General features: G+C 37.3%; 2 protein-coding genes across 3 annotated transcripts; both read right to left on the bottom strand.

Annotated features, from left to right (window-relative positions):
- Positions 1 to 82: 82 nt before the first annotated feature.
- Positions 83 to 1,997, bottom strand: lmo4 (LIM domain only 4). Of its 2 annotated transcripts, none has more exons than XM_057327361.1 (4): positions 1,813 to 1,997; positions 1,363 to 1,615; positions 882 to 978; positions 83 to 724 (listed from the first exon to the last, which is right to left on the bottom strand). In XM_057327361.1, exons 1-4 carry the CDS (start codon positions 1,841 to 1,843, stop codon positions 560 to 562), a joined length of 546 nt encoding a protein of 181 aa, XP_057183344.1. In that variant the 5' UTR covers positions 1,844 to 1,997; the 3' UTR covers positions 83 to 559. The 2 variants fall into 2 exon arrangements, with proteins under 2 accessions (XP_057183344.1, XP_057183345.1); XM_057327362.1 differs by having other exon boundaries at positions 1,363 to 1,585.
- Positions 1,998 to 5,362: 3,365 nt separating this feature from the next.
- On the bottom strand, positions 5,363 to 14,467 carry hs2st1a (heparan sulfate 2-O-sulfotransferase 1a). The gene is made up of 7 exons (XM_057327367.1): positions 14,056 to 14,467; positions 10,045 to 10,277; positions 9,876 to 9,961; positions 8,547 to 8,685; positions 8,232 to 8,329; positions 7,997 to 8,154; positions 5,363 to 7,145 (listed from the first exon to the last, which is right to left on the bottom strand). Exons 1-7 carry the CDS (start codon positions 14,177 to 14,179, stop codon positions 6,919 to 6,921), a joined length of 1,065 nt encoding a protein of 354 aa, XP_057183350.1. The 5' UTR covers positions 14,180 to 14,467; the 3' UTR covers positions 5,363 to 6,918.
- Between the last annotated feature and the right edge of the window lie 1,332 nt (positions 14,468 to 15,799).

The following is a 15,799-nucleotide window of genomic DNA, read 5'->3' as shown; positions in this document are numbered from 1 at the left end:
ACTTTGTGTTGTGTACTTTTTAAACTTGAAATGTTTAAATTGTTATTAAACATTTTCCTTTACCAAAGAAAAAACATCACATACAACCTTTTATTCCAATACATACAGAAAATTAAATAGATTTGCAAAGATAGTTGGACTTCTTGGACGCTTCTGTACTGACATCAGGTTGATTACAGTAATACTGTAACTGTAAACCAGGAGAATAGCCACCCCATAAACAAAAGATAAACATCACTCACAAACCAGTGGAAGATGGCATTTTTCCAGTCTACTCTATAAACAGGCACAGTTGCAGAGGTACCGAAGTAGACTAATACCACAACCAAATAAATGCAGGTCCACAATATGCATAAGAAAGGTCATTCTGTAGAAACCAATTCATAATTGATTATGATACGCAAGGATGCTCACTGATTGCTTTTCAGCTCCGATGGTTAACCTCATTTAAACTGCGTTACATTACCGCACACGTTGATTTCCACAATATTACACTTTCATAAAATTGTCTGCAGCTGATGAAGCAACTACAGAGTTATGTGAAGTCCTGAATGTAAAACTAGATCTTCTGTTCTGATATTTTGTGCTCCATGAGTGAATCCAAGTGGTCGTTTCTGTGTGCACAAGCTGCTGGCGTGTCTCGCTCACAGAATAGCTTTCCATTCACATAGTGAAAACGGTCGCCAGGTACTAACTGGTTATGACAGATGGAGCAAATAAAACACTGTAACAAAAAGTTAAGAGACTGGTATGAACGTTGCAATGCAGAACACAAGTTACAAGCCACAGTTTTGCATTTCAGCCTCCAAGCTATATACAGTATATATATGCAATGAATGAACATCATAGATGAGTGGATGAAGTGCATTTTAATGGCATACCTTGACATGAAACACATTCCCTTGTGTTCGCATAACCATTTCACTTGCTGGGATGGATTTTCTGCAAGCCATGCAGGCTCCACTGTTACCAAATAGTCTGTAGTGAACAGCACAATCAAAATATAAAACAAATATAAAACAACCTTTTAATAACCAAGTCATTTCTTTTATTTAGGCTATGTAACCAAGTAATGTAACTATGTTAATAATTTAATGTATTACTAATGTAACACAGAGAGCAATTTACTTCTTTAAAACGGTTATTGATGCCGTTTGATTTGATATAGTTGAGAGGAAAACCTCTCAATCTCTGCTGTTTACATACAACTTCAGTGTTATAATCTTACTGTTACAGTTGCTGAAAACCATGTTAGATGCATGGCATGCATCTTGCATGCATTACCTGCTCTCAGTTATGTAGTGTAATGATTGTAAATGATAAAGATGCTATTAAAAAAACAGAGCGTTCCTGTACTCAGACCTTATATAGTCACTTTTGCAGAGGATCAAGCCACACTTGGTGAAACAAGATGAGCCAATTTCTGCCAACTGGGCTTGACAGCAGGAGCACTTAAGACAGTGGAAGTGCCAGTATCCATCCAAAGCAAACAAGAGGAACCGGTCAGAAATCTTGCATCCGCATCCAACACAGCATTTCCATGCCAGGGCCCCCATTCTGTCCTCAGGTGGCTGTGCATTGCCAGCTGTATTTATCATAATAAATGGGTCACTGCCTAGAATAGATTGTTATGAAACATTTGTTCAGATTACATACAGAGAACAGCAAATTTTACAGTTACTCGGTATGAAACTATTTAAACAACTAGCCATGTTAATTCTGTATAGCAGTCAGATAGGTTATTTGATCTTAACAGTAAATAAGTAGTTATACATAACTTGCTGGACAGGAGCATGCACTCTTATCTCTTACCTTTATCATAATTAACGATCATTTCACACATACTGAACAAATAAAGCGTGCACAGCCAAACGACAGATCCTCTTCACTTCAGAACGCTTAGCGGATCATATCTGTTTTTAATGGAAATAAAAATCTGATCGAGACGAAAAAGGCTTCATTTAATGACACTTAACGTATGTCTCTTTTGTATATCCCGCACGCCGAGCATCTCAAAGTTACCGCTGAGCTATATTAAGGGACGTCTGTCCGCTTTAAACATCCATGACGTGACGTCAGGTACCTTTCAGCCAATCGCTATACTGCGAATTTTGGTTCATGCTCCAGCAATGAAACACAACACTATTATTGATGTTATCCACATTAAATAGCTCAATCATACTGTGAATTTGACTTCATTTAACGGGCTGTTAAAATGTAATTGTAAATAGCAAAACTGGCCCACAGTCAGAAGCATGCGCCAAAATTTGAAAAAGGAAGTGTTTAGAGAATATTTTGAAGAACTACCCTAAATGTCAAATTTGGAGTGAGGTTCAATGGCTTCTTAATAACTTATATTAAAAACCTAATTACACCACACACAGCGTCATGGCAAAATCGCATGAAAAGAAAAGAACCTTGACAGCAGTGTGATTGGGTGCAGAGCCGCTTAAAAACAGAGTTAAGACACTCGCATAGAAGTCCGTTGGAAGAATGGAATGCGAAAGTAACTCGTGTCATGGAGTGACAAATAGCAAAGATATTAATATTAACAAGATGCGCCACTGCTATTACATTGAATGGGGAGGAATGCAACGCTCAATATGGCCGCTCTAGCGAAGGAAGTCCCGTCTTCCATGAAACGAGCCAATCGTCAATCAGTGTTTACTAAGATTCTCTGGGGCGGGGCTCTCGTGAGGCGCTTACCAGCCTGTGCGCATGCACAGTGGATGAAGCGATCTCAAAAGGTGATTTTTAGCGCAATTTAATCTTAGCAAACCCAAGTTATGGTCATGTCAGGTTTAATTATTGATAGGACATATGCTGTTTAATTGTGATTTTTGCCAGCGATTTAAAAAATATCTGCCTTCCCCCATTCAGTAGATAGGACTGTGGACTTGCTGCCCAGGGGCGTTGCAAACATGGCCGCCGAGTGGCACGACTTCCACAAAAGGACTTTATTATCAATAGTTCCAAACATTGCACTGAAGCCCATTCATTTCAATGTCTCCCTAACGCATTTGCTGTACAGTTAACGGCATGAAATAGAAACAGAAATAACGGCATGTTTATACAATTTAACAAGTTGGCGGACATATCTTATATTCATAGATCTTATATTTATAGATCTTATGTTCATATTACTCTCCAGACAAAATGCTGCTATAAATGTAGTCAACGTAAAATTTAGAGTTCACAATGCGCTAATATATTTAGCAAAATGTATGCAAATATAGTTGATGTTGGCTGTCCCGCTACAATCCATTCAAATAGGTTGACAGCACGGATTTGTTTGGAACTTTTGAGCGCTCCATGAACCACGTGACCACGCGATCAAAGTGTGTCGCAACTCTGTTTTTCAACGGCTCTGATTGGGTGGTAATAGAAAATCATCCATGAGAAAGATCCTGCCTCTTTTATCATCTGTCTGTCATTTATCCTAGATTACTATCAGATTAAATACAATCTAAAGGGTTTGGGTACAAAGTGGTAACCATGGGAACCAAGAAAAACTGTTTATCAATTGATCTTTATTTAAAGCTGCACACTCTAGATTACAGAGATAGGCACAGAGAGAGAGAGAGAGAGAGAGAGAGAGAGAGAGAGAGAGAGAGAGAGCGGAGAGAGAGAGAGAGAGAGAGAGAGAGAGAGAGAGAGAGAGAGAGAGAGAGAGAGAAATAATGTCACTCATTATTTATGTTTTGGAAGGTCTTTAAATGTAGAAAATTACTCTGTGGTGACATGACAAACAACATAAGTGAGGTTTCATTTTGAAGACTGTTGATACAGTGTGCATGTTGTTTGCTTTCGGAAACCTCATCATTCAAAACCATTCTTAACCAGATTTTTGGTTGCACTTTATTAAATACAAATATTGGTTATGCATTTTGCAGTTAAGTAAATTAAGTAAATTGTCTACGAATGCAAACATTTCAATGAGACATCTGAAAGTAAAACAGAAACATAGGCTTGGAATTAGCAGTATATGTAAATAATAAAAACATGCATCAGTATACTGTAAGTATGAATGCTCTACTGCATAATGATTATTTTAATGTGTTGTCGGTTTTGCCAGTCTTCCTGTAAATGGGACCAGCATCCCCCATATACTGAATTATAATGTTTATGTAATGCCATTAATCTAATGGTGGAACACAAAATCAGTGTGAAATCCTTAGTAGCATGGTCTTGTAAACTAACGGTACTGTTTAGCGTGTTGACAAAATGTTATATGCTCTCCTACTTGTAAGTCGCTTTGGATAAAAGCGTCTGCCAAATGAATAAATGGAAATGGAAAATCAATTATTTTCTGGTGAGAAGAGGCATGTTGTGATATTTCAGGTAAAGCACCAGTCACATTAACAAAGGGTCTGAGCATCTATTTATATAAACATCACAATGAGACAATCAATTTATTATTGGGAGAACCAGCCCTGTTATTTTAAACATGAATTCATCATCACTTTTTCATCAATTCCAAATTTCGTCAGCAAAAACCATCTACATTTCTATTCTCGCATTGCAAAAACATTTTCAATTCAATTTACTGAATTGTTCTAAGTGGTAAGTCATAACTAAACATTCTGCTGATACATGTATCCTTTCCCCATTGACTTCACCCAACAATTATGATGTTCATTAAAAATGAAGTGACGCTCGATGTCGCTCAAATATAGAAAGGGGTTGTTTGAATAGCCCTTTATTAGTCACAGCGACAGCTCAATCACCCATTATGATCTTGCCAGGGTGGGTGCGGGGGGAGCTAAAACGCTGACAATGACCATCAGATGCTACAGACAGCCTTTCATTTGAGTGCTAATTAGAAAAATTATATCTCTGAAAGGCAGCATGGTATCTGTTCCCAGTGTGTTGAGAGGCAAGCTAAAGAGACAACAATGAGTTAATAGAAAAATTAATTATTTACACAATTACGTAGGCCATGCCATTGAAAAGTGACTTAATAATACTTTAATTGTCATGCTGAATACAGCTTCCCGAAGACGGACTCAAAAGCACGTCTACTCTTTGAAGGTTTTTGGCTCAGATGAGATAACGGAATGGTTCCGAACGAGAGGTTATTGCATTGGTGCACAGCACTGCTAAGGTAGTCTCTGTCACAGCAATGTCTTTGTGTCTCCCTTAATATAATGTCTATGGTGAGCTACTCTGTGGCACAAGAGTGGTCAATGAGTTATTAAGCAGTATTTACCTTTGTATCTATATAACACACCTACACTGTTATATTGTACTGTTCAAAGGCACTTTACTTCAGGTGTTTAAAATGAAATTAAGACAAAAACTTAAATACCATAGTTAGTATTACAATTGTAAAAAGAATAACAAAGAGAAAAACAAATAAATCAGACTGTCTTTATTATGGCTGACATACAAAATCTACTGAAAAAAATTCTCGGTTTTAAAACACTCGCAGCACACACATTTAGTCTAGAATTAAAAACAACAAATAGAGATTGTAACATTTAGAAACACAGATACCTCATTTTATCTGTATAGATTGCTCTAAAAAAACACCATAAGGACCCATTAAACCTCCATAGTGATGTTTTGTCACAAAGACCTATTATTATTCATCTCGTGTCCTGGATGATTTTGAGGACAAATGTTCAATTCCAGCACATATTTTTAAGCAAATTCTGTGATGCATGCACAAATCTGTGGTGAGACCATACATACAAATTCTATATTTGTTGAATGTGTTCTTGAGACAACCTCCTGCTATCGAAAAAGCGAGATCCACTCTTTGATACCATCATCAAGTTTGTCTGTTTCAACTTTGAGGTTGATATGACAATCCATCATTACCATTGGTGACCTATTCACATGCTGAGATAGTGATCAAGTGTCAAGTGATATTTACACTTGCTGTAGCAACAGCTCTGTCTCACAGATGCTTTACTGTCATAAAAAATGAAGGCACAGTGCCAATGAAATTTTAGATTGTTTCTTCCAATTAACTCCCACGTCACCTCTAAATCATCAAGCAGAAAACTATTTGTATGTTGAAATAAGAGGATTGACATGCACATCTTTGAAATGTCCATTCAAACATTGTTAAAAATATGATAATACAGTCATCAAATATTAATATAAGCAAGTAAAAAAGCATTTTACAACTGAAGCGATAGCAATAAAGTGGCACACATGCACATACGGTTGCTCAAAATAAAATAACATATGCAATCATTTATCCTTCCATATTCAAATGTTTGGTCCCATTGTAACGACCAGTATTTACATACACATATTAAAAATATTTTCTGTAATTAATAAAAAAGGAATAAATTGCAAGCTTGCGAACAGACGGTTCTGGATTAACAATAGCAATTGTGGAATTATGAAGTGTTTTTACCACTGTAAAGCATTTCATTTACTCCCTATATTGTCCATAAACAGCCTTTTGAAAGTACCAGAAAGGTTTTAGAATAACTTTTTTTTTTCTATATCAAACAGTACAGTAAATCTTTTACAATAAAGAACTTTAGAATATTTTGAATGTTCAGTAGTCATCGTTATTCTGTTTTACACATAAGATGTAATAACTCTCAACAGAACAACATTCAGTCAAAACTGTAAATATAGTTCATTGCATGAGTGTTGGTAAATGAAAACTTTTCAGAAATGTGTCAGGACCTGTATAAAATCCACATGGCAGAGCAGCTGTAATGGCATTAATAAAAAGATCTCAGTCACTCAAAGCTCAGCTGCGAGCTCGTTTATTAAAATGATGGGTATGGAGGGCTAAAGCTCACGGCAGCTATATGGCCTGAAGACTCTTCATTTAATAGCATCTGTTTCCCTAAATGTACATATCCAGATGGAGAAGAGTTACCTATGAATGTCTCTACCCTTCCAGTGTTTCTAACAACAGCATTTAGCCTGATGGAGTGCGCTCGAGTCTCAAGTAGTCTTTGGGTAGATCTTCTCATAGAAAAAGTTCTGTGCCAGTAGATACAGTTCTCCATCTTTTTCCCTCACCGCATGGGCCCGGACATATTGGAACTGCTCTAGTGCAAACTCATAAAATTCATTTTCCATTTTCCAGATATCCGACTGCTGCAATCTGGCAATTGACTCTTTGGTGGGTGGCTTCTTTTCACTTGTTTTCCTTAGGTGTGATTTTTTCCCTTTGGAAATAGAAACACACAACGTAAAGATGGTCATCACACATTAATGACATGCATTATGATGTTTATGGTGTTAGAAATTCACCTCATTATTTTTTTGTTGTCTGAACAGCAAACACAATCTGATTTTAACAACCCGGATTCAAACCATATTCATATGTGATGTGAAATCTGACTGAAATGTGATTTTATAAAATGTGACCCTGGACAACAAAACCAGTCTTATGGGTCAATTTTTCGAAATTGAGATTTTTACATAATCTGAAAGCTGAATAAATAAACTTTCTATAGCTATAGGAGTTGTTAAAATAGGACAATATCTGGCTGAGATACAACCGTTTAAAACTCTGGAATCTGAGAGCGCAAAAAAATCAAAATACTGAGAAAATTGCCTTTGAAGTTGTTAATCAGGGGCACTGTGGCAGACCATCCACTCACAAAAATAAAGTTTTTATATATTTAAGGTAGGACTTTACAAAACATCTTCATGGAACATGATCTTTACTTAATATCCTAATGATTTTTGGCATAAAAGAAAAATTGATAATTTTGACCCACACAATGTATTTTTGTCTTTTACTAAAAATGTTCCCGTGCTACTTAAGACTGGTTTTGTGATCCAGGGTCACAAATGTGTCTGAATGGTAAGATTTGATTTAAAAGCAGTTTCACGTCCTACTGTGTATGTAACATCGAACAAACGTTGTATTCATTGTACATTGACAAGTGAAGACACTTCCTCAACAGTATGGTCAGATGTCGAATTTCTTATTTCTGACCTCTTTTTTCACAATTACAGCTAATCTGCTGTTGGCATTATGTTGACGCTTACATAAATACTGCAATCATACCTGTTCGGTAGAGCTCTGTGGCTCCCTTAAAAAAACGAGGAAGAGCAGCCTCCAACATCATAACAAAGTCCTCCAACTCCTCTGTCACCCCAACAAGCATATATTCATTCACTAGATTGTATTTGGCTTGCTCCAAAGCCCATTTGCTGCCAATGTTCCTATAAGAAAAAGATAATTTAGTAAAGAGAGTCCAAAAAGTGGTAGCTTCAATTAGACAGAGAATTATGAACCCCACCAGCACTCAGAGTAGTGACCACAGAAGAAGGGAATCTGAAGCCATAGCTTCTCTGGAGCACAATCAGACCCTCCAGCCGCTACACACTCATCAAAGGTCTACAAATTACAGATGTTTACAGAAAGACACGTTAACTTGAAAAAATACATGACAACTTTACATGACAATACTATTGACCGCAAAATTAAACAGCGATTTTTTAAAATACTAATCAATGCCTTTTGTGAACTTAAATACCTATATAAGCCAGAATTCATTTAGACAAACAGCTCTCATAAAACTATGTAACTTCCAAATAAGGACTACGGGGCTGACCTTTTTGTCTCCTTGCTTCCTGCGCCGTAAGCCTGGTCTGTAGTCATCACCAAAGCGCAGGAAGTAGTAATAAGACACCAGACGTTCAATGGGGTCTCGGATAACATTAATGTAAATAGGCTTTTTCTTTACTCCAAATCTAGCAAAGAAAAGGAACAATCAAGCTTTATATTCAAGTCTTATACTCTATATACTGTATATAAGTTAGCTATAAAGCATCTCACTCGTAACTTAAATGAAGTGTAGGACTAAATCTTAATTGTCAGGCTTAGAGATGATTTATGACACTTTGCTGTGCCGCAAACGGGATTTTGGATGACGACATTGGCAAACACGTTTCGACCATTTCTAAATTACCCGTTTTAAACCGGTGCTGAAATTTGTTTTTATTTGCTTTAGTCGAGTAATTTTGCTTTAAATACAATGTTATTTTCGGTATAAACCTTTCCTTGCGTGTGAAATCTCACATACCATTGAGGACACTACAGCATAACAAGAACACGCAAAAATAATGCAAATCCATTGGAATAGAGCATAACAAGATGAGCAATACAGCGTAACGTGAACGAGCAATATTACTGATGATTCATAGAGCATAACTCGAATGCGCGCAGCATTAATGACCTGTACGGACTGCGTGCCTTTTATCTTGCGCACAAAGACGTTTGTTAAACATATAAATTAGATTATGAAAAATGATGTGTAGATGTTGTTTCGTTAATAAATGCCTTTAGCAAATTCATACTTTAAAAAAGTGCCACCCGCAATTACGCCTATGCAGGGGAGTACTGAATTTATGTGTGTATAATGTGGAATGATACTGTTCCATTGGCCAACCCCTCTGTCAACTGTCAAACTCTGTCAAACTACAACAGACTAAATCCAAAAGAACTGTGGCAATGTCTCCAAGATGCTTGAAGAAACCTATACCTGTAAAGTAATAACATAATATAAAATGTAAATAATTGGCTTAAACCATTTTGGGGGGAATATTAACGTGCCTAAGACATTTGGACAGTACTGTAGGTGTATGGTTTAAGAATATGCTTTGATTTGTGCAGTTCCTTCCATAACAACCAGGAGTAAGCATTATCAAAATGTTTGCTGACCACTTTGGGAGTAGGGAAAAAAGTCATATGCTTTGCCTTTTCCTTGCAACTGACCAAAATGTCTAATGTAAGTTATGCAGAATGTTGCCAAATTGCTGTTTTGTGTTGGCACTGAACACAAAATCTGAAACCACTCTAAACAGCATTTTGTTTCCATTCGTGCAAACAAATTGACCACAACAGATTAAGGGAATTTGAATCGAGAACAGCTAGCACGCACTTAGTGAAGTCTAGAAACGACACATGTCCATGGTAGAGAGCAGGCTTCATCTCCTTCCATAACGTCACATTCTTTACGAACCGGACCTGCAAAACAAATAAAATAAACAAGTTAAGAAATAACCACTTAAGAGTTTTATCTAAACAAACAAGACAAAAGTCTCTTTAACCTGGTCCTGAAGGGACATGACAGGGTTGTTTTTGGTGGTATTAATGTGCAACACATGGTAGTGGTTTCTGCTGCACAGGTCATAGGCGATGTTGGTGAAGGAGGTACTGGCTGTTTTGGGTACTCGGTTGTAGATAATCACCAAATCTTCCTCCTCCATTAAGTTCTCTTTCAGCCCCTCCTGAACGTGCCGTTGTTCTATCTCTCGTACCTCATGTCTGGCAATAGCTCGTTCTACAATGGAGGGAGAAAAGTTGTTCAACACAATAAGGTCTCTAGGATGAGGGGACATTTTTGCATAATTCATTTAAATAGCTGTCTAACAAATGACACAGCATTGCAAGATAAAGTACAATCTATATTCAATAATATTACATGAATTGTAACTTTAAATCAAAAGAGTAACAGAAACATTTGACAAAAAACCTACAAAGAAGCAATTATGCTATATAATTGTTGTAATTTTAGACAAAATAATATATATTCACAATTACACATAAAATAAATAGTGAAATAAAAACAAAATAATGTCCCTTTCTGATTCTGTTTTATGTAGAAAATATAGGCTTGTCAGTAAATTAGAAACTGAAAATGTTTTCTGGCCTTGGAAATACTCATGGGACCTCAGGATGGAAACTTGACAGTTTATATAATGTGTTGACAGTAACGTGTGAACGTCAGTCTGGTGTCCGGGCAGCTGCTCCTGTGAGGTGATGATATCAAGCTAACAACAGCAGATTCCCACCCAACTAAGACTGCTCTTGGGTAAAAAAAAAACACAGAAGCCTCCAGTACAAACCACCACACAGACAAATCGTGGCGCCCGTGACAACAACTGTTGCTATGCTACATTATGATTTCAGACTTCGCAGCTTTAACTTGTTGCTCTAGAAAAGGGCAATTCCATGAAAAGGTCAAATTTTTGTAGTACCAAAGGTTTCAGAGGTCTCTGTAAACGTTTTTAAAGCCTTACAATGTATGACTTTCTATAGTCTGGTAAGCGCTGCTTTCAGAATTACACATCCGCACCCATAACAACACATATTCCTCATAAATGGGCGCAAGAAAATGAACTTATACTAACTGTTTTATGTTCTATTGAAGTCATCCCTTTTCCATTTATTGAGTTCTTGCTTCTGTTTGTTTTAATTCACAGAAACCTACAAAGTATGCTGTCTCTCAAAAACGTTGTCCTTTTTGTGTCATCCATAACACGTGTATTTGCCTCGTCTAAAAAAAATCCCATGTGTATATTATAGACTGATATTTTTCTGATGTCTGGACTCTATCCACAGGAGTTTAGGACAATATAAGAAGATGGTTCAATATATTGGTAATAAATACATTCTAGGAGAGTATATATTCCAAGTATTGACTGAAAATGTCACATCCAAAATGCTGGAATTGCCGTATTTAGATATTTTAAAACCGCAAGGAACACTATCTTAAAATGTTTACAATAACAAAAGACGTTAAGAAATATAAATCCACCTTTTGTATTGGTTGTATTAATTGCTTTAAGCTATTGCATATACAGTAACAATCCTATAATTTACTATGTGTAATGAGCTATAACAGGGAATTTTTCAACTGGTAGTGATAAAAGAAGAGTCAAGGCTTAAGTATTTAATGAAAGACTGTGGCAGGCCGCTTTATCATCTTATTTCTCATTACTGCTGCAATACCTAACTTAATGCAATAATATAATTGCAAGTTAATGAGAAAATCAGTCTGAATCATTACCTATTTCCCACTGAGAGACACACAACTGCTGCATTATGCTGAATAAAAAAGTGCTCATTTAGAAACAGTCAGGTCAGGGCAGTGTTTGGACCCTCAGGCTGACCGTGTTTATAGCCATTTCAAATAAAGGTTCACTTTTATTGGACATCACACGCCAGGGCTTTGAGCACAATTTCAGAAGAAAAACAGCAGGGTTGTGTATGACTTTAATATTTTGTAAAAATGTTTTATAAAACAGAAATATTAAACCTTGACTTGTGATATGACAATGCAAAAAAAAAAGTATGTATATATGTGTGAAAGGCGAGTGGCATGATCCAGTAAAGGCCCAAAATAATACGATGAGGGAATGAAATGTAATATCTTCAAGTGTCAAACTGACCAGGAGGAGAGGAGAATGTATCTCTTTCAGCTGTCAAACCTGACAAGTTATACCATGATTGATGCCTTTTCAATGACACAGTTCGGGTTACTGTCATTCATAATATTAAGTAAACAAACTCTGAGAGAGACTACAATTCAGAGTTGATTTTTGGGTCATTTTTATGCCGACACTCAATAAACAAGGTCTGTTAGTTTCATTATCATGCCACAAGTTTACTACCATTATAGAATGACTAACACAGCCTTGAGAGAAATAAGAGAGTGGGATGTAGTCTGTGCAATGGATGGAAACACCAAGGCCATATAAACCAACAGAAAACACAAAAAAATAATACACCCCAGGTATAAAACATTGACTGACACCAACATACAAGTATGATTAGTATGTATTAACTTCTAAGATAAAACTGAAAGCACACTGTGGCTATTTTGGTGGTTAGATTCATCATTGCGTTGAAATTCTCTTCATCATACATAGACTAAACTGCATGTCTTCAGCTCATAAAAGAGATCTATAATTTCCATCTTAAGGAGATCCAAAGAAAGAGACTTTTTTCCAAAAATTTAATTCTCAATTGTTTTTTCTCTTCAATATTACACAGAGCTCTTACTAGTTTAGTGGGCCTTGATGCATATGTATCAGTTTTAAACATATTTATAATCTATGGAGGCTACAAAACCATACAGTGCTACTTATGTCTCTAAGGGAAGCGAAGTATTTGTTTAGGTTACATGTCATTCGTGGGCTCCAAAACCTTTTTAACAATCAGCAGAGCTTTCAATGAGACGTCATAAAAACAGCCATAAACACAGGGCTATTTTAGATTTTAAAATGTACAGTAGTCAATGTAGTGTGTGCCAAGCCACAACATATGGCTTAGGTTCCTCCGCAGCCCCATCAGGGCTAAAAACAGTACAGACCTGAACTTCCATTAGCGAGACAAACAAATATCAGGTTAAATATCAAATAACTTTCCAATGCTAATGAACCGTGAGAGTGCATGTCATCTGCCATCATTGGAGCAAATGGAAAAACATAATAAATCAATTTCTCAACAACTCTAAAAAATATGAATAAATAGTCAACTCACTATTCTTTAGGAGATCAAGAGCAATAACAAAATAACATTTGTTTGCAATTAACTAATATGAGAAAGGACAAAAGGTTGAAAAACAACATCAATTCACAAAGGGCTGAGGCTGACAGCTCTCTCAAGTTTTAAGCAGATGGAAAACCTTTACCCTTACCTCTCAGTCTGCTAATGCGTCTCATATTCCTCTTCAGTTGTTGAACTATACATAGACCACATCTTAGTTGACACTAACAACTTAGCATGGTAGAAACCTGCTTGCCAATATTTAATCGAATGCCTGATAATTCGACAAAGCATGACATAACTTTAAAAAAATTATGGGTTATATCAGTGAAGGTTCTGTGAAACAGAAATGATGTGCAATGTATTGAAGTCCAAATGGTAAAGTATTCAGACACTAAATAGCCCATATCCAATCACTCCAGGCATGTGTGAGTTTGACTTGTATCATGAACTTGTTAGACAGTTGGCCTGTGAATGACAGCAAAACCACACAAGCTCACAGTTTCAGCCTGTTGCTTTAATTGTTCTGTTTAGAAAGGACAATATTATTGGCCCTAACATAAATGCTTCTTTAAAAATGTATTGCACATCTGTGTAAACTGAAATTAAATCTTGAATATGAATGCAAATGCAGCTGCGATAGACAGGACTACTAAGTAACGTTACAAACACACGGAAGCTTGTTACCTACCATCAATATTGTGTTAACATGTTGGGACAACAGGAGGGTGTACTGAATTGTAGTATACAAATAATTTCAAGGTGTTTAGCGACATAAAGAATCTCACCCAGCTTCCCCCGTGACTCCTCGAGCTTCTGAATTTGATTCTCCAAGAAGATCATTGCAATCGCGAAAGCCAACAGAGCCAGAAGTTGAAACTTGGGTGGCATCTTTATCCGTAAAAGCCCCATCAAAGAATCCAACACAGAAAGGGCATTGAGAAGTTTATGACTGATAGTTCACGGATGCAACGGACAACAACGATGCTACTTCATGATCCTCGGAGTCACAGCCCTCGAGTGTAATCACAGACAGCAAACTATACGGCAGTGTAACGTTACACTTACAGCCTCAACGAGCAGATACCCTTAAACACGGTATAATTCTTATTCCTTTAAACTGAGACTGCACTTGAGCAGCAGTAGTGTAGCTTCTGTTGTTGTTAAATCTGAGCAGCAGAGTCACGTTGTGTCAGTGCGCATGCGTGTTCGAAAGACGTGACGTCACTCGCTCAGCTGTCGCTCTGTGACTGGAGAATCGCATTTCACACAACTATACGAACTTTCGATATTATAATTGACCAGAAAACAACACAATCACCTTTACAATATCGCTGTGTTTGTAAATACTTATATTTGTATTATAAATTGTTTTAATGTAACAGCGGCTGCACATAAATGTGTGAAAGACTTTTATGAAAAAGCTAAAACTGTTGTGTGTGACGTACTTCCTGCTGAACTCACAGTCAGGAAGAGAAACACACTTACTGATGGCGGGGGAGGTGTACCTGCTCTGGTTACTGCCGCTTTTACAAACGGTAGGCAAATAAAATACGCTTCTATACTTTAGACTTTGATTGAAAATACTATGGCATTGCATAAAATGCACATGGCAGGGTAAATAGTGAATCTTTAAAGTTTAAGGCTCTGGTTAGCCGGTTCGCTAACGTTAGCTCATGACGTGGCTCAACCATTTAACGTTAACCGGCCAATTGCGTAAATGATGCATAGAAGTGTAATATCGCTGTTTTATGTCTGTCAATGACATAAAACAGCACTGGTGTTAATGTCAACATTTTCCAAAACAACCAGTAAGTTATATCTTTTCTGCAACCATCCAAGTTCAACTAGTGAACGGAGAAAAATGAGCTAACGTTATACGGAAATAAACATGTCAAGTCGTATAAGAGAGGGGGTTCAATCTTCAGCTGGCTGGCAGGAGCTGCCACTGGCAGGTCACGTGACCCGGCACTCCCGCCACTGGCAGGTCACGTGACCCTGCACTCCCGCCACTGGCAGGTCACGTGACCCGGCACTCCCGCCACTGGCAGGTCACGTGACCCGGCACTCCCGCCACTGGCAGGTCACGTGACCCGGCACTTAACAGCTAAACAGAGCCGATTTTCACGCGTTCCCACAGCTCTTCTGTATAAAATTTTTAATATTTTTTATTTTGCATTTGTTTATATGGATGTCAAGCTTGTCCATGAGAAACATGTTGTGTGGAGGTTTTGCGTTTTAAAGCGCTCAAAATACGGTGAGAACAACTGGCAGGTGGCGCTTGTACTGTCAGCTAAACAGAGCCAGAAGATGCGCAGACTTTCACGCGTTCTCGCAGCTCTTCTGTATAGAAATTATAATATTTTTTATTCTGCGTTTGTTCGTATGGATGTGTTCTTGTGCATGCACAACATTTTGTGTGGAGTTTTTGCATTTTAAAGCGCTCAAAGTACGGTGAGAACAACTGGCAGGTGGCAGTTGCACTGTCAGCTAAAAAACCACTGGCTTTCACGCGTTCCCACAGCTCTCCTG

The sequence above is a fragment of the Triplophysa rosa genome, unplaced genomic scaffold, assembly GCF_024868665.1.
Source record: "Triplophysa rosa unplaced genomic scaffold, Trosa_1v2 scaffold221_ERROPOS574315, whole genome shotgun sequence".
In the NCBI taxonomy this organism is placed as follows: Eukaryota; Metazoa; Chordata; class Actinopteri; order Cypriniformes; family Nemacheilidae; genus Triplophysa; species Triplophysa rosa.
This window is presented reverse-complemented; position numbering and strand designations above follow the sequence as displayed.